Source organism: Bufo bufo, chromosome 1 (assembly GCF_905171765.1).
Source record: "Bufo bufo chromosome 1, aBufBuf1.1, whole genome shotgun sequence".
NCBI lineage: Eukaryota > Metazoa > Chordata > Amphibia > Anura > Bufonidae > Bufo > Bufo bufo.
This window is the reverse complement of record NC_053389.1, coordinates 661436485-661461976: the sequence shown is the minus strand read 5'-3', so window position 1 is coordinate 661461976 and position 25492 is coordinate 661436485. Positions and strand designations below refer to the sequence as shown.

At 47.4% G+C, this 25492-nt stretch overlaps 1 protein-coding gene across 1 annotated transcript in view; it reads right to left on the bottom strand.

The window, feature by feature from the left end:
• The window catches only part of SLC24A5 (solute carrier family 24 member 5), an 85395-nt gene extending 70355 nt beyond the window's left edge, over positions 1-15040 (bottom strand). Inside the window, exon 1 of the mRNA XM_040413994.1 lies at positions 14862-15040. Within this exon, the coding sequence (XP_040269928.1) occupies positions 14862-15027 (166 nt within the window). The 5' untranslated portion in view covers positions 15028-15040. The remainder of the gene's footprint in view (positions 1-14861) is intronic.
• Positions 15041-25492: the final 10452 nt, after the last annotated feature.

Sequence of the window (25492 nt, the reverse complement as noted above, 5' to 3'; positions counted from 1 at the left end):
CACTGACCCGTACATAATTTTTCCCTTCCCTAACCGCTGGTGAGGCTCCCGGTGCATGCGCAGTGTCGGCCGGTGTCCAGCTGAGAACATCCATCCGATCACTGCGCCTGCGCACTGGCCCATAGTTTTTCCCTACCCTAACCGCCGGCGAGACTCCTGGCGCATGCGCACTCTGCTGTGAAACTTCCCTAACCTGTCATTGTGCGCCTGCGCGGCGCTGCACACCTCCTCACGTCATGTCCGGTGCGACCGGAAGTGACGAAGGTAGGGAAATCTCACGAAGTAGGGAAGTATAACATTACACCGGCCTTTGGGGTGTGCGGGCTGGTAACTACTTGGTTGGATAGTCAGCCAGCCTATGCCATGATGCCAGCAACAAGCAGTGTTTTTTTGTTTTTTTTTGGGGGGGGGGGGCGCCACAAGGTTAGCTCGCACAGGGCGCCTGGACACCTAAGGCCGGCCCTGCCGGAGCGCAGCGGAGAGCTGGCAGTATCTCCTCCCTAATGTCGTTGGCTGGGCAGCTAGTGGAGGGGGGCGGGTCGTTGCAGAGTACGGCTCAGGCTGGCGCAGGCAGGGAGTTGACCTCACGTTAGGTGACGTCAACTCCTTCCCGCGCGCCTGTGACTGAGGAGCGATCAGTGCGGCGACCAGTGACTGGTCCTCCTTGGAGTCAGGAGTCGGACGGTGCAGCAAAGAACATCGACTTTGCTTTGGAATCCAACTTCTGAAGAGTACTGGTGAGTGACAGGCACCCCCCCTCCCCCCACACACATTAGTTCCTCTCTGTACCAGTACCCCCCCCCCCCCCCCTGGCAGGGGGGTACTGGTACAGAGAGGAATTAATGTGTGTGATGAGGGGGGGGGGGGGTCTGATGTGCAGGGGGGTACTGGTACAGAGAGGAACGAATGTGCGGTGGTGGGGGGGGGGGGGTACTGGTACATAGAGGAACTAATATATATGTGTCTGATGGGTGGGTCTGATGTGTAGGGGGCCCCTGCACATCAGACCCCCCCATCACACACATATATATTAGTTCCTCTATGTACCAGGACCCCCCCCCCCACCACCGCACATTCGTTCCTCTCTGTACCAGTACCCCCCTGCACATCAGACCCCCCCCCCCCTCATCACACACATTAGTTCCTCTCTTTACCAGTACCCCCCCCCCCCCCCCACCACCACCACACATTAGTGCCTCTCTGTACCAGTACCCCTCTGCACATCAGACCCCCCATCACACACATATATATTAGTTCCTCTATGTACCAGTACCCCCCCCCCCCCCACCACCGCACATTCGTTCCTCTCTGAACCAGTACCCCCCTGCACATCAGACCCCCCCCTCATCACACACACACACACATTAATTCCTCTCTGTACCAGTACCCCCCTGGCAGGGGGGTACTGGTACAGAGAGGAATTAATGTGTGTGTGTGTGATGAGTGGGGGGGGGGGGGGGGTCTGATGTGCAGGGGGGTACTGGTACAGAGAGGAACGAATGTGCGGTGGTGGGGGGGGTACTGTACTGGTACATAGAGGAACTAATATATATGTGTGTGATGGGGGGGTCTGATGTGCAGGGGGGGGGAGCACCGGCGCCTAATAGAGTACCGGCACCTCTTTTGGCCCACTTAAAGCACTGTGCCCCACCATGTCGCATGTCCCCTTGATGTTCACGATCCAATTGGATATCTTCTCTATCAACTTTCGATGTTCCATGTTGATCACGGTTAGCGGCGAATCAGGGATCCACGCCAGAGAGGGAGCGTGAGAAAGGGATACTACATCCAACGGAGGTCAATGGATTAAATTCAATGTGATTGAGCGGAAATGTGGGACAAAGTATTGAAGCAGAAGCTAAGTTAAGGAGGGGGCGCGCGGCAATTACCCACTCCTGACTCGGGGAGGTAGTGACGATAAATAACAATACAGGACTCTTAAGATGCCCTGTTATTGGAATGATTATTAAAAAAAGTATAGGAAATGTCACTGGGGTATTTTGGATTTGGAAACGTTAGACAGGAGAGGCCCTGCTGCCGCTATGTTGACTCTAGATAACTTCGCACATCCCCGTGACGTCCACAATCCACTTGGATATCTTCTCTATCAACTTTAGATGTTCTTTTCTGCGCCTACCATGTTGATCACGGTTATCGGCAAATCAGGGTTCCACGCCGGAGAGGGAGCGTGAGAAAGAGATACCACATCCAAGGGAGGTCAATGGATGAAATTAAATGTTGATCGAGCGGGAAAGTGGGACAAATTATTGAAGCCGAAGCTTACAAGTAAAGGAGGTGGCGCGCGTCAATTAAAGAAGAATTTTTGAAATTTAATTCCCTGTCACCTATGCAGAGCAGGGATTTATATACGGCAAAATCGGTAAAATGTCACCTGACAATATAACAGATGATTTTTTTTTTAATTTATGTCCCTGTCACCTATGCAGAGCAGGGGTTTAATCACGGCAAAAATTATCAAATGTCACCCAAATATGTAACAGACAAATTAGTGAAATTTTTTTACCTGTCTACTAGGTATAGCAGTGGTATATCACAGCCAAAAATTGGTGAATTTCACCCGAAAATGTAACAGACAAATTAGTGAAATGACATAAAATAAGTACAAATTAAAAAAAATAATCTTGATTTATGAGGTGGAGGTCCATGTGGAGTAGAAGTTTGAGGAGGAAGTGGACATAGCTGTGTAGGTTGAAGCGGCGGCGGTGGGTACACTCCAAAAGAGTGGGAAATATCCAAAATACAACAATGAGCAATTGCGCTGCAGTTTTACAATGGCTGGGTAAGACTGGTATACATGTCTATTCTGCACAAGGTACGGACAAGTCCTGTGGGATCCATGCCTGGTTCATTTTAATGAACGTGAGCTTGTCCACATTGGCTGTGGACAGGCGGCTGCGCTTGTCTGTGATAACGCCCCCTGCCGTGCTAAACACATGTTCAGACAATACACTGGCTGTAGGGCAGGCCGGCACCTCCAAGGCGTAAAGGGCAAGCTCAGTCCATGTGCCCAATTTGGAGACCCAGAAGTTGAAGGCGGCAGACCCGTCATTCAGTACGTGTAGGCGTCTGCACACATACTGCTCCACCATGTTGCTAAAATACTGCCTCCTGCTAAGATGTTCCATATTAGCTGGTGGTGCTGGTTGTTGTGGCATGCTGACAAAGCTTTTCCACATTTCGGCCATGCTAACCCTGCCTTCTGAGGTGCTGGTGGTGCCCCAGCTGCGTTGGCGACCTCTTCCTCCTCCTCTGCCTTCGCCTTGTGCTTCCACTGTGTCCCCGCTGACAGGTGGGAATGCCACCAGCAGCGCGTCTACCAGCACGCGCTTGTACTCGCGCATCTTACGAACACGCTCCAGTGACGGAATTAAGGATGGTACGTTGTCCTTGTAACGGGGATCCAGCAGCGTGGCCACCCAGTAATCAGCACAAGTTAGAATGTGGGCAACTTAGCAGTTGTTGTGGAGACACTGCAGCATGTAATCGCTCATGTGTGCCAGGCTGCCCAGAGGCAACGAAAAGTTGTCCTCTGTGGGAGATGTATCGTCTGTGTCCTCTGTATCCCCCCAGCCACGCACCAGTGATGGCCATGAGCTGGTTTGGGTGCCACCCTGCTGTGAACACTGTTCCTCCTCCTCCATCTCCTCATCCTCCAGAACTGTGCCCTGGCTGGACAATTGTGCACCTGGCGTTTGTGGGTGCAGGAACCCACCCTCGGAGCCACTTGTGAATGACTGGCTGGAAACCCTATGAAATGATCCCTCTTCCTCCTCCTGTGCCACATCCTCTTCCACCATCGCCAGAAACGTTTTTTCAAGGAGGCATAGTAGTGGGATAGTAACGCTGAGAACAGCGTTATCGGCATTGGCCATGTTGGTGGAGTACTCGAAACAAGGAACTTGGTTGTGCAGGGAAGGGATGGCTCGCCTGGAAAAGTAGTGAGGCTGGGCACGACGTACTGTGGGACAGCCACCGCCATAAGGCTTTTAAAACTCTCCCTCTCCACCAGACGGAATGACAGCATTTCAAAGGCCAGGAATTTTGAAATGCTGGCCTTCAGGGCCAGGGATCGTGGGTGGGTAGGGGGGGGTACTTCCTCTTCCACTTCAGTGTTTGGGAGATGGAGAGCTGAACGCTTCCGTGGGACATTGTGGAGATGCTTGGTGACCCAGGTGGTGGTGTTGCTGGCAGATCCTCTGTTTGCGGGGTGGCAGGTGCCACTGTCACTCCAGAGGTGGATAAAGAGGCCGAGACTGCAGCAGAAGAGGAAGCAGGAGCAGCCAGAGACCTTTGCTTTTTGAGGCGTCTACTCCACTGCAGCTCGTGCTTTGCACTTAGATGCCTGGTCATGCAGGTTGTGCTCAGGTTGAGAACGTTTATGCCTCGCTTCAGGCTCTGATTGCACAGCGTGCAAACCACTTGCGTCTTGTCGTCAGCACATTGTCTGAAGAACTGCCACACCAGGGAACTCCTTGGAGCTGGCTTTGGTGTGCTCGGCCCCTTGCTGCGTTGGGCCGTAGCAGGCGTATTGTCTAGGGGACGGCCGCTCTGCTTTTGCACCCTGCTCCCTCTTCTGCTGTGCTGGTGGCTCTGTGCGACCACCGCCTCTTCCTCCGAACTACACAGGTCACTCGCATGACCTTGATTCCATGTGGGGTCGAGGACCTCATCGTACTCCACATCATCTTCCACCCAGTCTTCACCCCGGCCCTCCTTGTCGGTCTGCACACTTTCGAAAGCCACAGCAGTTGGCACCTGTATTTCATCATCATCCAAGACGTGCTGCGGTGGTCCTCCCATGTACTCATCTTGAAACATAAGTGGTTGGGCATTGGTGCACTCAATCTCTTCCACTTCTGGGGCAGGGCTATGTGGATGGCCCTGGGAAACCCTGCTAGCAGAGTTATCAAAAAGCAAAAGAGACTGCTGCATGACTTGGGGCTCAGACTGCTTAGCTGATTTGCAAGGGGGTGAGGTGAAAGACTGATGGACATCGGCTGCAGGTGCCAACTCTGATCTTTCAGCAGGAGACTGGGTGGGAGACAATGTGAAGGAACTGGAGGCACTGTCAGCAACCCAATCTACTATCGCCTGTACTTATTCTGGCCTCACCATTCGTAGAGTCGCATTAGGCCCGACCAAATAACGCTGAAAGTTCTGTCGCCTACTCGCACCTGAGGAAGGCGTTTCACTTGTGCGTGTAGCTGGCACAGATCGACCATGTCCTCTCCCTGCAACAGGAGCTCCACTAGCAGCACCACGACCGGGGCCACGTCCCTTATTCGACGCTCTCCTCATTCTCCGCAAATTTTGGATCTTGCCCAAAATGGGTGTTTTTTTAAAAACAGAATAGAACACCAATATCTAACGCGTGTATTTCACACTGACAGATGCAGCAAAGGCTGCAAATTTAGTATTTTGCCGAAAATGGGCGTTTTTTTAAACCCAGAATATTATTGCAGTATTTCTAGCTTGTATATCACACTAACAAATGCAGCATAGGCCCCAGATGTAGGATATTGCCAAAAATTGGTGTTTTTTTAAACCCTGAAAATTATTGAAGTATTTCAAGCTTGTATCTCACACTGACAGATGCAGCCAAGGCCGCAAATTTAGTATTTGGCCCAAAATGGGTGTTTTTTTAAACCCAGAATATTATTGCAGTATTTCTAGCTTGTATGTCACACTAACAAATGCAGCATAGGCCCCAGATTTGCACAAAATGGGTATTTTTTTAATAACAGAATATGACAGTAGTATCTAACGCTTGTATTTCACACTGTCAGATGCAGCAAGGGCTGTAAAATTTAGTCTTTTGCCCAAAAAGGGTGTTTTTTAAAACCCAGAAAATGATTGCAGTATTTCAAGCTTAAATTGCACACAGACAAATGGTGCAAAGACCACAGATGTAGGGTCTTGCCAAAAACGGGTGATTTTTTTAAACCTAGAATATAGTTGCAGTATTTCAAGCTTCTATTTGACGGTCACAAATGCACATATGCTGTGTTGGTACACAGAACTTGCATAAAATGGCCGCCGCCGACCACCTAACTAACAGACAGATAAAAGTTATTTTTCTGTGTCACTGGGATCAGGGCAGGGTAAAAAGATTGTGCACTGCACCCACAAAACAAAATCTAGGTAGATCGCTGAGTTAACAAGTGTAACGGACCGCTTCAGCAGACAAGGGGTTAAAATCCGTTTAGGCGATAAGCCCCTTTTTGAGAGACAGGCACAGCTACTGCAGGATACACCAAACTCCCGAACTAGATACAAAGTAGCACTCCAAACTGGAACCTCACGAATAGCTGCTAGCAGACGAACAGGGATCTTACACTTCTGGCAATCGGTCCTCTAACAGCATACAGTGAATCCCCCCAATAACGAGACAAGGCTCCGTGTTGAGGGTCAAGCAGTGGTCTGACTGTACTTCACGTACAGCCTCTTTTATTCATAAACCACGAACATAGTACTGCCCACAGGGGTTTGAAATACAACCAATCAGTAATTTACAACACATACAATGTAACTACAGCAACCAATCGTTCACGCCCCCAGAGGACCAGAATGACTGTGACATAGGACAGATACAACATATCCCCACAATGCATCATGGTCTCCTCCTCTCTGTCCCGGAGACAACCTGAGGAGCAATCCAATTATCTCCGAGGACAAAGGGAGATCGCCAATACACATGTGAGGACAACAGAACAGACATCACCATTTAAACACACAATGGGACAATGGCACAATAGAAACACACCCAGCATTTTCCTCCCAAGCTGACAAGTTACACTTATTATAAATTGTTACAACTTTGTGAGTTTACATTGGCCATACATATAACTTACATCAATTTAAACAGTATAACTTGGGGACAAACCTATCCAAAATTCACTTGAATAGGTTAAGGGGTTTAAAAGTTAGTATATGGCCCATAATCCAGGGGCAAGAGGCCAGCAGCCAGTCCTCTCCAAAACCCAGTGGCGAGGTTGGTTTTGCCACAACAAGCACTTCAGATTAAAGATTCTGTCCTATTCTCTCCCTCACAGCAGCAGCATCCTATCCCTACACTAATCAGAGCAGAGTGACATGCACCGCTACGTGACTCCAGCTTATATAGAGGCTGGGTCACATGCTGCACTGGCCAATCACAGCCATGCCATTAGTAGGCATGGCTGTGATGGTTTCTAAGGGCACACAAGTTAAACGCTTGTTGATTGGCTGCTCTGCCGAACACCGAACCCGAACTTTTACTGAAAAGTTCGGGTTCGGGGTCCAAAAATCCTAAAGTTCGGTACGAACCCAAACTTTACAGTTCGGGTTCGCTCAACCCTAGTGGCCACAAAAGGCAACTTTTATCACGGTCACGGTGTCCCTACAAAATCTATAGACACTGTCTAAGCTGCTGAAAATGTCAGATTTTGTTATTGGCAGGCCACAGACATTAAAGGGGTTCTCCATGAATTAAGAAAATGAAAATACTTAAATATTACTTTATTATAAATACCGTATTTTTCGCATTATAAGACGCACCTGATGATAAGATGCACCTAGGTTTTTGGGGTGGAAAATAAGAAAAAAAATATTTTGAACCAAAAGGTGTGCTTTTGGTGGGTTTTGAACTAATGGTGGTCTGTGGATGACGTACTGCTATGGGGGCATCTGTGGATGACGCACTGTTATGGGGGATCTGTGGATGACACATATATAGCATCTTATGCTATATATGTGTCATCCACAGATTCCCCCCCCAAACAGCGTCCCTGTGTAAATAGTGACCCCCAATACACCTGGCCCCGCTCACAGCAGTCTTCATATCTAAACGGTAGACAGGTAATCCTTAACCTCTTGGTTAGCTTTGTTAACGTAGCATAATGGTCTGTAGTAGTACTCACTATCAAACTACCGTAGCAAGCCGGCAGCGTAACGTCACTCACCTGCTCCTCCCACTTTATTTAAGCAGGCGGAGCAGGCACGTGACGGAGTGAGTGACATTACGCTGCCGGCCAGCCTGCTTCGGTGGTTTGATAGTGAGTACTACTACAGAGGATTGCGCTACTATAACAAAGCTAACCCAATGGTTAAGGATTAAATGACTACACTTTACATATGAAGACTGCTGTGCGCGGGGCCGGTGTAATAAAGTACAGTGACTGCACCGGGCTCCGCCGTGATCGCAACATCAGTTGCCGGCCTCCAGCTCCTCCTCGCTGATACATCGCAGGCCGCGCTGTGCAGCATAGCGGGCGGTGATGTATCAGTGTCAGCGCACCATTTGCTTTATAAGACGCACTGCCATTTTCCCCCTTTTTGGGGGGGGGGGGGGGGAGTGCGTCTTATAAAGTGAAAAATACGGTATATTCCCAAGTACTTTTTATTAGTTATAATGTCTTGTTTTGTCTGGGGAGCAATCATTAGGAGAAATAAAATGTCCGCCATCCTATTAGTACACATAAAACCTGTCCTAATCACACAGCAGGACAAGTTACTTCACAACACTGAGGTAAAGATCTGCTTCATCCTTCTCTCTGCTCTACTTGTCAGGGATTATGATCATGAATACAGTTTAATATGATCTTCAGGTAAATCTTTGTAGGAATGGAGGAACATGAAGTACAGAGAAGAAGGTAGGGGTGTGGATAATGAGCAGAAGCACTTGTATGCAGTCTCCATTATCACAGTCTGTCCTGATAATGATAATGTGTGTAAAGCGCTGCAAAATATGTCAGCACTATATAAGTGAGTAAAATTAAAATAAATAAGCAAAAAGTCACAAGAGCCATAGCAAAATGTAAAAAAAAAAAAAGATAAAAGATAAAACTACCGTATTTTTCGCCCCATAAGACGCACTTCCCCCCCCCAAATGTGGGGGAAAAGTGCCCCTGCGTCTTATGGGGCGAATGCTGGCAATTTACATCGCAGTCTGCGATGCTGCAGCATCGCAGACTGCGATGTATTAGTGAGGTGGGAGGAGGGACTGTAGTAGGCGAGGAGAGCGGCGGGGCAGTGCAGGCACTGTACTCTGGCCCCGCCGCTCAGTATGTACTGTATTATACGTAGTGTTAATCATCATATCTAAACTGAATAATGATGCGCTCCCCCTGCGTACCGTACTTACCGGTACACGTCACGCTCCTGTAGTAAGCACTAGCAGCTAGCAGGCAGGCCGGGTGGCCGTAACTCACTGAGGTCACGTGCCTGCTCCGCCTGCTTCATTCATAAAGTAGGCGGAGCAGGCACGTGACCTCAGTGAGTTACGGCCACCCGGCCTGCCTGCTAGATGCTAGTGCTTACTACAGGATTGTGACATGTGTACCGGTAAGTATGGTACACATGGGGAGCGCATCATTATTCAGTTTAGATATGATGATTAACACTACGTATAATACAGTACATACTGAGCGGCGGGGCCAGAGTACAGTGCCTGCACTGCCGCTCTCCCTGCCTACTACAGCCCCTCCCTAGGAATCTGTGGATGGGATAATGATGGGGGAATCTGTGGATGGGACTGTTATCTGCCATCCACAGATCCCCCCCCACCATCATAATGCCATCCACAGACCCCCCCGCCCATCATAATGCCATCCACAGATCCCCCACCCCATAACAGTGCATCATCCACAGATCCCCCATAATAGTGTCATGCACAGACCGCCATTAGTTCAAACCCACCAAAAGAACACCTTTTGGTTAAAAATATATTTTTTCTTATTTTCCTCCTCAAAAACCTAGGTGCGTCTTATAGGGGGAAAAATACGGTATTTAGGCTACTTTCACACTGGCTCTTTCCCTTTCCGCTATTGAGATCTGTCAATGGGGGAAAAAATTATCAGAATGAAACGGAGTGCACTAGAATGCATTGTGTTCCGTTTGGATGCCTCCCTATTGAGGACAGAATAACGCAGTAAGCTGTTTTTCTGTCCGCGATGTGGCACGGAGCAAGACGGATCAGTCATGACTCACAATGTAAATCAATGGGGATGGATCCATTTTCTCTGATACAATAGAAAACGGATCCGTCCACTATAGACTTACATTGGTTTTAGAGACGGATCTGCCATGGCTATGTTAAAAATAATACAACCTGATCCGTTCAGAGCGGGGTGGCTGCTATGAGATGTAGATTGTTATTCTTCAGTTTTTCTAAATGCATGTAATCAGGACGGAAAAAACGCACACAATGGGGCACATTTCCTATAGTATCTGCACCTGTTTTTATGTGTAAAATGCTGTTTTAGGGCTCTTTCACACGAGCGGATGCCGTGCGGGTAATCCGCAGAGTGAATGACAGCCAAGCCCCATTCCAACACTCTTTTTGGAAAGTGGCGGGGGTGGGGTAAAAATGCGAGTTGCGGCAAAAAAAAAAAAAAAGTTACAATGGCATTTAAAAAGTTGCAAAACCAGGTTTAGAGAATTTGTAGTGCAAGAGAACTGGCGTAGGTGGAATGATAAATCCCCCCCTAAGGATATGGCTTCAGCAGTGATATGGCCACAAGCAGATCTCGTCCACTTTGCTGGTACTGTATTAAACTGCGGTTTCTCCACACGAGAATCCGCAATGTGTGCAGATGGCCTGATGGCCTCTTTCACACGAGCGTGACGGATTAGGTCCGGATGCGTTCAGTGAAACTCGCACCATTTTGCAAGCAAGTTCAGTCAGTTGTGTCTGCGATTGCGTTCAGTTGTTCAGTTTTTTCCACGCGGATGCAATGCGTTTTTCACACGCGTGATAAAAAAACTGAAGGTTTACCAACAACATCTCTTAGCAACCATTAGCGAAAAACGCATTGCATACGCACTTGCTTCCAGATGCAATGTGTTTTTCGCTGAAGCTCCATTCACTTCTATGGGGCCAGGGCTGCCTGAAAAACGCAGAATATAGAACATACTGCGTTTTTTACGCGACGCAGAACTGATGTGTACACAGACCCATTGAAATGAATGGGTCAGGATTCAGTGCAGGTGCTATACGTTCACGTCACGCACTGCACCCGCGTGGAAAACTCGCTCGTGTGAAAGGGGCCTAAGAGATTAAAAGTGCATCTGAAAAACCTGCATTTTTGTTACAACCGACGTGCTGAGGATTTTCGGGTCTGCACAGCAGGTCAGTTTCTGCACATACAAAATAAAAGAGGACCTTTCCCCTGTTGTGAGACAATATCAATGCCTCGCACTGTAGGGCACGTTTACGAGATGTGATATCGCTAGTTTTTCCTGATCCGCTGCCCCTTTGTGCCTCCTTTTCTGTTTTGGAGCTCTGTATGCTAATCAATAGCATCAGAGCAGGGAGGAGTCGGGGCGTCTCCTTCTCCCTGGCCGTGAGCTGTCCAATCACAGTCATGGAGAAAAAACAGCTCACCTTCTCCCTGACGCTCTCCGACACAGAGTCACGGCTGTCTCCTCCTCCCTGTACCGCTGCTACTGATTAGCATACAGGGTGGGAAAACCAGAACGGTGGGCACAGCGGATTCATTTTGCGGGTACTGTATTACGCTGTGGGTTTTCTGCTGAAAAACAAACATTTTTTACACAAATTTTCTTTTTCTTTTTTTTTCCTTTTTTTTAACACACAAAAAAAAAAATACTAATAGGAACTGAGTTCCAAGACCACTTTTTGCGACATTTTAAGCTTCTGGGCGTTTTTACCATCCTCAGTGGCTCCATCTAATAAACTAACATGTACATCTGGAAACAGGCGTAAAATGTTGGTCAAAAACGACACCAGTCGGAATAGTGTAGATTTTACACCAGGTGCACGAGCTGCCGAAGGTGCACTTAATGGGTGACCAGGTGTGAGCGTTGTCATAAATGAGGTGCACCTTCGGCACTCCATGCGCCTGATGTAAAAACTAAGCCAGACCACGACAGGAGCAGTTTTCGACCAACATTTACGCCTGTTTCCAGATGTAAGTGAATGTTGGGGTCAAGGTCCTTCCCAAGTGGTCGGCAGAAAAACGCCAATATTATTGCACAGGCATTGCAAAAGTGGCATAAAAATGTTAGTAAATGACCCCCAGTGTGAACATTCCCTTAGTCAGTCTGCATTGCTAATGGTCCTGTGGCATCTGCAAAACACTGGACCATTAACAATGCAGCCCCAAACAAAGTAGACGGCAGCACGTCCTCCAGGGATTCTTTATTCAATGTGGGTCCATACAATTGTACAAATCGCAAAAAAGTTCCAAAAATACTGCAACATTTCAACTACAACATAGTCTTTTTCAGCTCGCTTTTTTTATGGACCCACTTTGAATAAAGAATCCTTGGAGGAGATGCTGTATAAATGGAGCGATGGCCGAGGGTCTGTGGAGGTCTGAAGGGGCCATTGGTGCGGCTTTCAGATTAGTATTTTAGACTGAACCACGCAGTCCTAACCGGAGACTGCTTGTGTACTGGATTTGTGTCACAGCCGCGCGGTAGACTCCAATAGGGTGTGCCAAAACGTCCATGAGAGTACAACGTCCTATACACCCGGGGCAGAATTCACACTCAGCAGCAGGGTATAGCGGCTATAACCTGTATACACGGGGCTGTGCACTCCCCTGCACTTCTCCTCACACGGCGCTGTGCACTCGCACCCTGCACTTCTCCTCACACGGCGCTGCCTGCTCACGCCCTGCACTTCTCCTCACACGGCGCTGCGCGCTCACGCCCTGCACTTCTCCTCACACGGCGCTGCGCGCTCACGCCCTGCACTTCTCCTCACACGGCGCTGCGCGCTCACGCCCTGCACTTCTCCTCACACGGCGCTGCGCGCTCACGCCCTGCACTTCTCCTCACACGGCGCTGCGCGCTCACGCCCTGCACTTCTCCTCACACGGCGCTGCGCGCTCACGCCCTGCACTTCTCCTCACACGGCGCTGCGCGCTCACGCCCTGCACTTCTCCTCACACGGCGCTGCGCGCTCACGCCCTGCACTTCTCCTCACACGGCGCTGCGCGCTCACGCCCTGCACTTCTCCTCACACGGCGCTGCGCGCTCACGCCCTGCACTTCTCCTCACACGGCGCTGCGCGCTCACGCCCTGCACTTCTCCTCACACGGCGCTGCGCGCTCACGCCCTGCACTTCTCCTCACACGGCGCTGCGCGCTCACGCCCTGCACTTCTCCTCACACGGCGCTGCGCGCTCACGCCCTGCACTTCTCCTCACACGGGGCTGCGCGCTCACGCCCTGCACTTCTCCGCACACGGCGCTGTGAGCTCACCTGCAGCTCTCCTCACACGGGGCTGTGCACTCCCCTGCACCTCTCCTCACACTCCCCTGCACCTCTCCTCACACTCCCCTGCACCTCTCCTCACACTCCCCTGCACCTCTCCTCACACTCCCCTGCACCTCTCCTCACACTCCCCTGCACCTCTCCTCACACTCCCCTGCACCCCTCCTCACACCCCCCTGCACCTCTCCTCACACTCCCCTGCACCTCTCCTCACACTCCCCTGCACCTCTCCTCACACTCCCCTGCACCTCTCCTCACACTCCCCTGCACCTCTCCTCACACTCCCCTGCACCTCTCCTCACACGGCGCTGCGCACTCACTTGTAGCTCTCCTCACACGGCGCTGCGCACTCACACCCTGCAGCTCTCCTCACACGGCGCTGCGCACTCACACCCTGCAGCTCTCCTCACACGGCGCTGCGCACTCACACCCTGCAGCTCTCCTCACACGGCGCTGCGCACTCACACCCTGCAGCTCTCCTCACACGGCGCTGTGCGCTCACCTGCACCTCTCCTCACACTCCCCTGCACCTCTCCTCACACTCCCCTGCACCTCTCCTCACACGGCGCTGTGCACTCACGCCCTGCACTTCTCCGCACACGGCGCTGTGCACTCACGCCCTGCACTTCTCCGCACACGGCGCTGTGCACTCACGCCCTGCACTTCTCCGCACACGGCGCTGTGCACTCACGCCCTGCACTTCTCCGCACACGGCGCTGTGCACTCACGCCCTGCATTTCTCCGCACACGGCGCTGTGCACTCACGCCCTGCACTTCTCCGCACACGGCGCTGTGCACTCACGCCCTGCACTTCTCCGCACACGGCGCTGTGCACTCACGCCCTGCACTTCTCCGCACACGGCGCTGTGCGCTCACCTGCAGCTCTCCTCGCACGGGGCTGTGCACTCCCCTGCACCTCTCCTCACACTCCCCTGCACCTCTCCTCACACGGCGCTGTGCACTCACACCCTGCAGCTCTCCTCACACGGCGCTGTGCGCTCACCTGCAGCTCTCCTCACACGGGGCTGTGCACTCACGCCCTGCACTTCTCCTCACACGGCGCTGCCTGCTCACGCCCTGCACTTCTCCTCACACGGCCCTGCGCACTCACGCCCTGCACTTCTCCTCACACGGCGCTGCGCACTCACCTGTAGCTCTCCTCACACGGCGCTGTGCACTCACACCCTGCAGCTCTCCTCACACGGCGCTGTGCACTCACACCCTGCAGCTCTCCTCACACGGCGCTGTGCGCTCACCTGCACCTCTCCTCACACTCCCCTGCACCTCTCCTCACACGGCGCTGTGCGCTCACCTGCACCTCTCCTCACACGGCGCTGTGCGCTCACCTGTACCTCTCCTCACACTCCCCTGCACCTCTCCTCCTCACACGGCGCTGTGCACTCACCTGTAGCTCTCCTCACACGGCGCTGTGCACTCACACCCTGCAGCTCTCCTCACACTCCCCTGCAGCTCTCCTCACACGGCGCTGTGCACTCACCTGTAGCTCTCCTCACACGGCGCTGTGCACTCACCTGCACCTCTCCTCACACTCCCCAGTCCCCTGCACCTCTCCTCACACTCCCCTGCACTTCTTCTCCTCACACGGCGCTGTGCACTCACCTGTAGCTCTCCTCACACGGCGCTGTGCACTCACAGCCTCCAAGGACGCCGCTTGGTACACAAGGTGTACAGCCGCCCATAGCAGTAACACGAAGGTGAAGGTGGCCAGTGCAGTCCTGCTGGCCCGTCTGTTCCTCCGTCCTCCTTTACTCCCTGCAGCCTCCATGTTCTCCCTCTGATCTCTCACTGAGGGCCATGTACTAGGAGGGAGAACACGTTAATCCCTATCATGTGAGGCCGGGTGTCCCGCGCCAATTATCCCTCGGGGGGGGGACGGGGGGGACGGGGGACGACTGAGGTGGGACATGAAGAACCCCTAAAGGGAGACAGTGAGAACAAAGCCGGGAACAGTTATTCTCAGATGATGCCGGATCACGGGATGTGGAGACCTCAGAGAACTATTTCTCCTGGGGCCTGAGAAGAGGACAGTGTGCTCACATCAGCTGCTGCTCCTTGGGAACTCCTAGACCTACGAGAGTCCAATATCTGAGGGAATTGCTGGTCTAGGAAAGCAGTGCTGCTGTGTACAGGCTGATGTTAATATTAATTGGGGGTCATTTATTAAGACGGTCATCTTTTGACGATCCTTTTTAGTTTCTTTTATTTCCGCGTTGCTGCTGGAAGATGGGCCTAACGTATGACGGGGTGTGCGACTTCCTAAATTTGGCACATCTTTGGTAGTCAGTGCTCCTGCTGGAAAATCTACTGCGGCCCCCGGCTGGCGTAGTTTTTTGGCAACTTTTATGCCATTTTTTCTGGTGTAAAATTTGTAAATTTGCTGGGGCAGAGTCCCGGTGTCAATCCCTCAACACTAGGGATGAGCTCGGGGTACAAGGTTCATTTTATCTAAGAATCCCGTTATGGATTCCGCTACCACGGATTATTGTCCGTAATAGAATAATCCATATCGGAATTCTTAGATAACACGAACCTTGTAACCAGAACTTGAAAACACAAGGTCGCTCAACACTCCTATGTGTCTAAAGTTGCGCAAAATCAACCATATGATAAATATTGTCACACAGGCACTTAAAAAGTTTTAAACTAGGGGTAATGTGACAATTTTATTGCAAAAAGAGGCATAAAACTGTTAGTAAATGACCACCATTATGTCTGAGACAAATCTCTTTTTCTTACTAGAACAAATGACAGTATAATGCTGGGACCAGATTTACGAATCCTATGGATGGCGTACACGAAAGGTCCTTTTACATGGACCGATTTATCAGGCAAAATATTGCGGATGAGCATTTGTATAAACACTCGTGTGAATGTAGCCTCATATTTACTTACAATGATCTTATTTGCGCATAAAAAAGTCGCATCTTTGTAGAGTAAAGTCGCACTTCACCACTGAAAACAGACGAAGAAGTACGCCAGCCCTGGGATGGAGTAGAAATTAGCTTGTTTTTGCGACAAATTCAGGCTCAAAAAAAGGTCTACCTACTGTGGGGATTCGCTCTCGTAGTTGGGATAAGCGGGCGCAGTACAGATGCAAAATACAAGTTCGTAATTCAAACTTCAGTGTTTAGGCACACATGGTGCCAAAAACAAAACATCACTTTTGCAGTGTTGGTGTTACTTCACACCCAATGGCAAGTTAATAAAACAAAAGTCGCCTTGGTGGCAGTTCTGCCTCAGAAAGTATAAATACAGGCTTTAGGCGGCCTGTTCCCCTGACACACGGGTCTCTGCTCTCCAACCCAGATCCCAGCACACAGACCTCTGAGCTCCACTGTCAGACTGAGGTAATCCTCTCCACCTGGCAGTGCTGGCTGGTTTTTATGCCTGGCAAAAACGTGGGGAGTAGTCACCCACCCAGCACTTTGACTACTCCCAGTAAGAGCCGTCCCAGATCAGCTATTACAGCCATGCTAAGTACCAAGGTGTCAAACAGCAACTGCTGCTGACACATAAAAACCGGCTCTTACCCCACCGAGGCCAAGAACCTCGGTGACACGTAAAAAAGGCGCAAAAGTTAGAAAACCTCAGAGTTAGTCTAAAAAATCAAAAGAAGTGAAAAAGCCTTTAAAGACAGGCACAATTTCAGTAGTAAGAGAATAAGACAGCATTTTTTAGACTAAAAACAGGTGAAAACACTTTAGTAAATGTGCCCCAGTGACTTTCAATGGGGACAAGCGATTACTGCATGTACAGTATGCACTAAAGTGAGTACAGAAAAACGAAGGGAAATATTTTATTCTATCTTTTCCTGGGACACTGAAGATCTGACACTTTAATACAATGTAAAGTAGTCAGTGTACAGCTTGTATAACAGTGTAAATTTGGTGTGCCCTCAAAATAACTCATCACACAGCCATTAATAAGTGAAAATGGCCAAATTGTGGCCAAAGTTTAAATGTTTTGTGTGGCCACCATTATTTTCCAGCACTGCCTTAACTCTCTTGGGCATGGAGTTCACTAAAGCTTCACAGGTTGCCACTGGAATCCTCTTCCACTCCTCCATGACTGCATCGGGGAGCTAGTGGATGTTGGAGACCTTGCACTCCTCCACCTTCCGATTGAGGATGCCCCACACATACTCATTAGGGTTTAGGTCTGGAGACATGCTTGGCCAGCATCTTTACCCTCAGTTTCTTTAGCAAGGCAGTGGTCGTCTTGGAGGTGTGTTTGGGGTTATATTGGAATACCGCCCTGCCAGTTTCTGAAGGGAGAAGGATCATGCTCTTCTTCAGTATGTCACAGTACATGTCGGCATTCATGGTTCCCTCAATGAACTGTAGCTCCCCGTAGCCGGCAGCACTCATGCAGCTCTGAACCATGTGACTCCCACCACCATGCTTGACTGTAGGCAAGACACTCTTGTCTTTGTGCTCCTTTTCTGGTTGCCGCCACACATGCTTGACACCAGTCTCTAGGTTTTAGGTCTCTGTTCCTTGTTAATGTGTGCCTAACCATTAGGATAGACATATTATCAGCTACAAGCACAAGATCAATGTCAGAATCTATGCAGTAGTTTCAGATATTAGGAGCCAGTGGAGTAACTGGTAGAGGAAGAAATGTGACAAACAAGTGTGGTATCACAGCAGGGAAAGTGCACATCCCTGCCAGCGGAAATAAAACACGCACACATTAGGTATCACATACAGGAAACAGTTTATTTTTACCCTTTTTTTGGGGCTCACAAGCCAATTTTAATGATGACAATTAAAACTTATATTTTATTGAGATTATAATATCTGGGTCAAGCTAGGTATCCAGCCATTTAGGCTTCTTTGTATGGATATATCCAGGTTCAGCCCTGAACCTGGAGAACCATTAAAGGGTTGCTCCATCTGGCTATTTCCACGTCGAGATAGGACTAAGCATCAGCCCCACTTGGCTGGGCTTACGGAAACTGCTGAGCAGGCTGGCGCACTACTGCGCCATAATTCCCTTTGCCGTGAATGGAAGCTAAGTAAACAGCATAGCAGAACAAGATACATTGCTTACGTAACTTCCGAGTTATAGAAACAACATAGCTTGTTCTGCTACCCTATTTGTGTAGCTCCCATTCACAGTATCTACAGAAAGAAAGCAGTGCATTGGCCCGCATGACAGTTTCTGTGAGCCTGACCACTTGAGCTCAGCGCTTAGTCCCATCTCATCATGGAAATGGCTAGATGGGACAACATATTTAAGTGCTCTCCTTGATTGACAGGGGCAGGGTCCTGCATAATCACCTCGCTTGACCCTGTCAATCAAGAAGGAAAGGGAGGGGCTGACAGAGAAAGCAGGAGGAGCAAGGGTGCACAGAGTGGTTTGGGCCACCCCCTGTGCACACAACTTATCATTTGTATATGGATTTAAAGCACTTTTTCTCCAGAATAATGCAACAGATCACTACGTGAAAAGTACCATTGCATTCAGATGAGCTAGCCCTACAAGTCGATGAGTAACTCCTGGTAACTCACTTGAAGCTGAGCAAACTGTACCCTTTAAGGTTCATCACCTGAAATGCAAGTTATCTGTATTTTAACCCCTTTAGGACACAGCCTTATTTCACCTTAAAGGGACACTGATAGGCCCAATAAGCATATTTAGGTATATATATGACAGTACAGGTCTTATAAAGTGTATTAGAATCATCTAAGTATCCCCCCTGTCCACCTTATAAATACAGTAAAATGAAGTTTTATAACCTGCTTGAATCATCTTCAATCTGCCCAAGGGGCGGTGTTTCATCTCCACTTGCGCTCAGCCAGCCTCGCCCCAACTGCCGTTTTGAAGCGCCGCCCAGCTCATCAATATTCACTTCGCTGGGCGGCTACTCTGAAGCGCTGCTCTGAACTGTGCCCGGCGCATGCGCATAAAACAGAGGCTGCATCGGCCTCTGAGATGCAGACTGTGCGCAGGCGCGATGTGATCCCGACCAGTGAGGGTGCCGGGCGCATGCGCTGAAGATGAGCCGGAGGCCGATGCCCATAAGATTGTATTGGGCATGCGCCGGATCTTGCGTCGAGGACAGTAGTAGCCGCCCAGCGAAGTGAATATTGATGAGCTGGGCGGCGCTTCAAAACGGCAGTTGGGGAGGCTGGCTGGGCGCAAGTTGAGATGAAACGCTGCCCCTTGGGCAGATTGAAGACGATTCAAGCAGGTTATAATACATTTTACTGTATTTATAAGGTGGACAGGGGGGGATACTTAGATGATTCTAATACACTTTATAAGACCTGTACTATCATATATATACCTGAATATGCTTATTGGGCCTGTCAGTGTCCCTTTAAGGACCAGGCCATTTTTGGCAAATCTGACCAGTGTCACTTTAAGTGGTGATAACTTTAAAACGCTTTTACTTATCCAGGCCATTCTGAGATTGTTTTTTCGTCACATATTGTACTTCATGACACTGGTAAAATGGAGTAAAAAAAATCATTTTTATTTATAAAAAAATAACAAATTTGACAAAAATTTGGAAAAATTTGCAAATTTCCAAGTTTCAATTTCTCTACTTCTATAATACATAGTAATACCTACAAAAATAGTTATTACTTTACATTCCCCATATGTGTACTTCATGTTAGGATCATTTTGGGAATGACATTTTATTTTTGGGGGACGTTACAAGGCTTAGAAGTTTAGAAGTAAATCTTGAAATTTCTCAGAAATTTTCAAAAACCAACTTTTTAAGGACCAGTTCAGGTCTGAAGTCACTTTGTGAGGCTTACATAATAGAAACCACCCAAAAATGACCCCATTCTAGAAACTACACCCCTCAAGGTATTTAAAACAGATTTTACAAACATCGTTTACCCTTTAGGTGTTCCACAAGAATTAATGGAAAATAGAGATACAATTTAAAAATTTAACTTTTTTGGCAGATTTTTCATTTTAATATTTTTTTTCCAGTTACAAAGCAATGGTTAGCAGCCAAACAAAACTCAATATTTATGGCCCTGATTCTGTCGTTTACAGAAACACCCCATATGTGGTCGTAAACTGCTGTACGGGCACACGGCAGGGCGCAGAAGGAAAGGAATGCCATACGGTTTTTGGAAGGCAGATTTTGCTGGACTGGTTTTTTTGACACCATGTCCCATTTGAAGCCCCCCTAATGCACCCCTAGAGTAGAAACTCCATGAAGTGACCCCATTTAAGAAACTACACCCCTCAAGGTATTCAAAACGGATTTTACAAACGTCGTTAACCCTTTAGGTGTTCCACAAGAATTAATGGAAAATAGAGATACAATTTCAAAATTTCACTTTTTTTGGAAGGTTTTTCATTTTAATATTTTTTTTCCAGTTACAAAGCAAGGGTTAACAGCCAAACAAAACTCAATATTTATGGCCCAGATTTTGTAGTTTACAGAAACACACCATATGTGGTTGTAAACTGCTGTACGGGCACACGACAGGGCGCAGAAGGAAAGGAATGCCATACGGTTTTTGGAAGGCAGATTTTGCTAGACTGGTTTTTTTGACACCATGTCCCATTTGAAGCCCCCCTGATGCACCCCTAGAGTAGAAACTCCAAAAGAGTGACCCAATTTTGAAACTACGGGATAGGGTGGAAGTTTTGTTGGTACTAGTTTAGGGTACATATGATTTTTGGTTGCTCTATATTACACTTTTGTGAGGCAAGGTAACAAGAAATAGCTGTTTTGGCACCGTTTTTTTTTTGCTATTTACAACATTCATCTGACAGGTTAGATCATGTGGTATTTTTATAGAGCAGATTGTCACGGACGCGGCGATACCTAATATGTATACAATTTTTTTATTTATGTAAGTTTTACACAATGATTTCATTTAAAAAATAAATAAATCATGTTTTAGTGTCTCCATAGTCTGAGAGCCATAGTTTTTTCCGTTTTTGGGCGATTATCTAATTTTTTGCGGGATGAGATGACGGTTTGATTGGCACTATTTTGAGGTGCATATGGATTTTTGATCGCTTGCTATTACACTTTTTGTGATGTAAGGTGACAAAAAATTGTTTATTTAGCACAGTTTTTATTTTTACGGTGTTCATCTGAGGGGTTAGGTCATGTGATATTTTTATAGAGTAACTTATTACAGATGTGGCGATACCTAATATGTATACTTTTTTTTTATTTATGTAAGTTTTACACAATGATTTCATTTTTAAAACAAAAAAATCATGTTTTAGTGTTTCCATAGTCTGAGATCCATAGTTTTTTCAGTTTTTGGGTGATTATCCTGGGTAGGGTATGATTTTTGCGGGACGAGATGACGGTTTGATTGGCGCTATTTTGGGGTGCATATGACTTTTTGATCGCTTGCTATTACACTTTTTGTGATGTAAGGTGACAAAAAATGGTTTATTTAGCACAGTTTTTATTTTTTGCGGTGTTCATCTGAGGGGTTAGGTCATGTGATATTTTTATAGAGCCGGTCGATACGGACGCGGCGATACCTAATATGTATACTTTTTTTTTTATTTATGTAAGTTTTACACAATAATATCATTTTTGAAACAAAAAACAAAATCATGTTTTAGTGTCTCCATATTCTGAGAGCCATAGTTTTTTCAGCTTTTGGGCCATTATCTTGGGTAGCGTATGATTTTTGCGGGATGAGATGACGGTTTGATTGGTACTATTTTGGGGTGCATATGACTTTTTGTGATGTAAGGTGACAAAAAATTGTTTATTTAGCACAGTTTTTATTTTTTTTATTAAATAAATAATAGGAATAGCTCACTGCTATACGATTAGGGCCAGGTGCTCAAGTCCAGAAAACTGTATCACCCATACAGGAAAAATATTGGAAATAAATAGATGAACTGGACTGGCACTCTGTATGTATGGTGTAATAAGAGTAAAATATAATAAAATACTATTAAATATAAATGAATAATGTATAAATACGATGAATACAATATGAAGTAATCACACAATTTAATAACAATAAAATATAAAATGTATCACTGCAATAGTGGACACTGCACAATAATATAAAACACTACAAATGACAATCAATTATGATGAATTGATACCAAAAAAAGAGTCCTTCATGAGAATCCTTGGATGAAGGTAAAATAGAAATAGTGGGTGTAATGTCCTTCTTCTCAAAAACTGCTTGTATGCAGTATGTGATTTTAGTCCACAGTTTGAAAAAAAGGGTATCTAAATGGCTTTTTTAAATTTGGTCCAAATATGCTAGATGAAATGCTATATATTCTCCAATAGCAGTATTATAGCCTAGACCCAGGTGATTTTCAAAGGTACCGCATACCCAATTGTAGACAATTTCGTCTTATATCTGAGAACGCCAAAGTAGCGAGGTGTGTGGCGTACTAATTGCTGATAGATAAAGTGCTGTATGCTCTCAGGTAACGATAGTCTTACCTTGACCCAGATAATGTTCAAATCATATACCGGATTATAGACAATTTCGTCCTATATCAAAGGACGCCAAGGTAGCGAGGTCTGTGACGGGTGACCGGACTATTCGTGTCTCAAGCTGTCGGCGTCTCACGTGACCTATGACGTACCTTTGCTCCGGGATTGTGTCAGATTATCGCGAGAGGTGAACTCGGCGATTTCTGTATAGCAAAGTCTTTCTTGGAGCGCTCCAAATTTTGCAGAAAAGTTCACAGACTTGATATCATCTGTGAAAAGGCCTTAGACAGAGTGGGGAGCTATCAGCTGGTTATGCCAAAAATTAAATTGTGTGATTACTTCATATTGTATTCATCGTATTTATACATTATTCATTTATATTTAATAGTATTTTATTATATTTTACTCTTATTACACCATACATACAGAGTGCCAGTCCAGTTCATCTATTTATTTTATTTTTTTATGGTGTTCATCTAAGGGGTTAGGTCATGTGATATTTTTATAGAGCCGGTCGATATGCACGCGGCAATACCGAATATGAAAAAAAAATAAAAAAATTTTTAACTTTATTTGGGGAAAATGACGTTTTTGTTTATTTTTACTTGAAACTTTTAATTTTTTGGGGGGGGAAACTTTATTTTTTAAACTTTTTTTTCACTTTATTTTTTGTCCCACTTTGGGACTTCAACTTTTGGGGGTCTAATCCTTTACAATGCATTCCAATACTTCTGTATTGGAATGCATTGGCTGTATGAGTAATACTGTGTGTATTACTCATACAGCTTCCGGCCTGTGAGATCCAGGGGGCACGTCACAGGAAGGCAGCGGCGATGCCTCAGGAAAGCATCGCGCTGCCTTCCATGCCATCGAGTCCCCCCTACAGCCCCATGGGGACCCGATGGCGCCGCCGCCCGCACAATAAAAAGCCGCAAACCCCAGGTCTGAATTGACCCCCCCCGCACATTTAGCCGAGGTGCCTGCTCAATGACTTGAGCAGGCACCGGCTTCCGATCACCGCCCGCCACGCAGTGGTGATCGGAAATTCTCAGGACGTACCGGTACGCCCTGTGTCCTGAAGAGGTTAAAGTAAGAAAGGTGGGATCCACAAAAGAGCAATGCTTAAAGGTTAACGTGTTTATGTTCTGAAAATGGTTTCTAAGAATTTACAAGAAAACTATTTAGTGGCAAGAAAATACATGTACAGGAAAATACAGGAAATGCAAATTTTGGTAAAAATGCCAGAATCAGGATATGACAGCAGTGACAAATAAAGAACTTCCTACACTTTACCTATAAATAGTAGAAAATGAACTTAAAACACCTTAGTAACCAAAGATGATTTAGACTATGTTCACACTAAGTCTTTGCATCCCTGTTGAAAGGTACTGGTCTTTTTTTCTTGTTGGGCAAACTTACTGTTAAAGGGGTTGCCCCATGACAACAACTCATCCCCTTTTCACAGGATAGGTGATAAGTGTCTGATCTCTGGTGCCCCCATGATCACTAGAGCAGGGGTCCTTATGGGACTGTCCCTTGTAGTTGGTTGTCTCTTGTAGTCCCATAGAGTTGAATTAACCGATCTAGTAATCAGTGGGGGCCCAAGCAGTCAGACCCCCTCATATCAGATACTTATCCCTTCCTGTGGATAGCGGATAGATTGGTGTCATGGGACAACTCCTTCAAGGGTGGCATAAATGCTGCAAATTCTCCATAGCGGAATTGCATGTGGAAAATCTGCAGCACTTACAGTAGCAATGCAGCAAGCCCAGGAAGGAGTGAGTGGAGGATGGTAGTGGTAGTTGTGGCCATGAGAGGGGTAGTTGTACTCAGTTCACGGTGGCAGTCTTCACTCTAGCTTTCCTTAGGGCTGTGCAGAGAAAGGAGGTCACACTCTTTCTTCCCATGGGGCACACCCTGGTATTAGGGCTCCTATCTGGTTCAGTTAGGGTGCCCTTGATGGTAGGTGTTTGGGTAGGGTGCAAGGCAGGGGGGTACATGTTGGGCTGGCGAACTATGGAAACAATGATCAGGCCAGTGGGTTGTAATAAATAGAGCACAGTTCAGAAGTATCTTAGAGGGCAACACTTTTTTCCAGTGGCGGGCAACACAATGATAGGGGTTAAAGTACTTTCTCTTTCCCTCTCTGTACTTTTTACAGTCTCTCAAAGTAATCATAGGCATGCAATTAGGTTCTTAACTCCAACTGCAGTTCCCAAACAGAGGGGTGCAGATTAAGACATGAATGGCCAGTCTGTATCAAAGTGTGGCAGGTGCTTGAGCATTATAGGAGACTTATCAGACTGGTGTAAAGTAGAACTGGCTTAGTTGCCCATAGCAACCAGATTTCACCTTTCATTTTCCAAAGGAGCTGTGAAAAATGAAAGGTGGTATCTGATTGGTTGCTATGGGCAACTGAGACAGTTCTACTTTACACCAGTTTGATAAATCTCCCCCTGTCTGCCTCCCACAGCTATAAACAGTCTATACCTTACTGGTGTTACTTCACGCAGTCTTGCAGGTTCTAGACCAGGGGTCAGCAACCTTCGGCACTCCAGCGGTTGTGAAACTACAATTCCCAGCATGCTCCATTCATTCTTATGATATTTCTTAGAAGAGCAGAACAAGTATGCATGCTGGGAGTTGTAGTTTTACAACAGCTGGAGTGCCGGTGGTTGCCTACCCCTGTTCTAGACCTTCTCAAGATATCTGTTCTCCTTCTTTCAGAAGTACTTTAGTGTTAGAGCAGTATTTCGGTAAATGTAAGTCTCAGAGACAGCAGTTCTCTGGAAGTTGAGGCCTTGTTTGCACAGCTACTCTC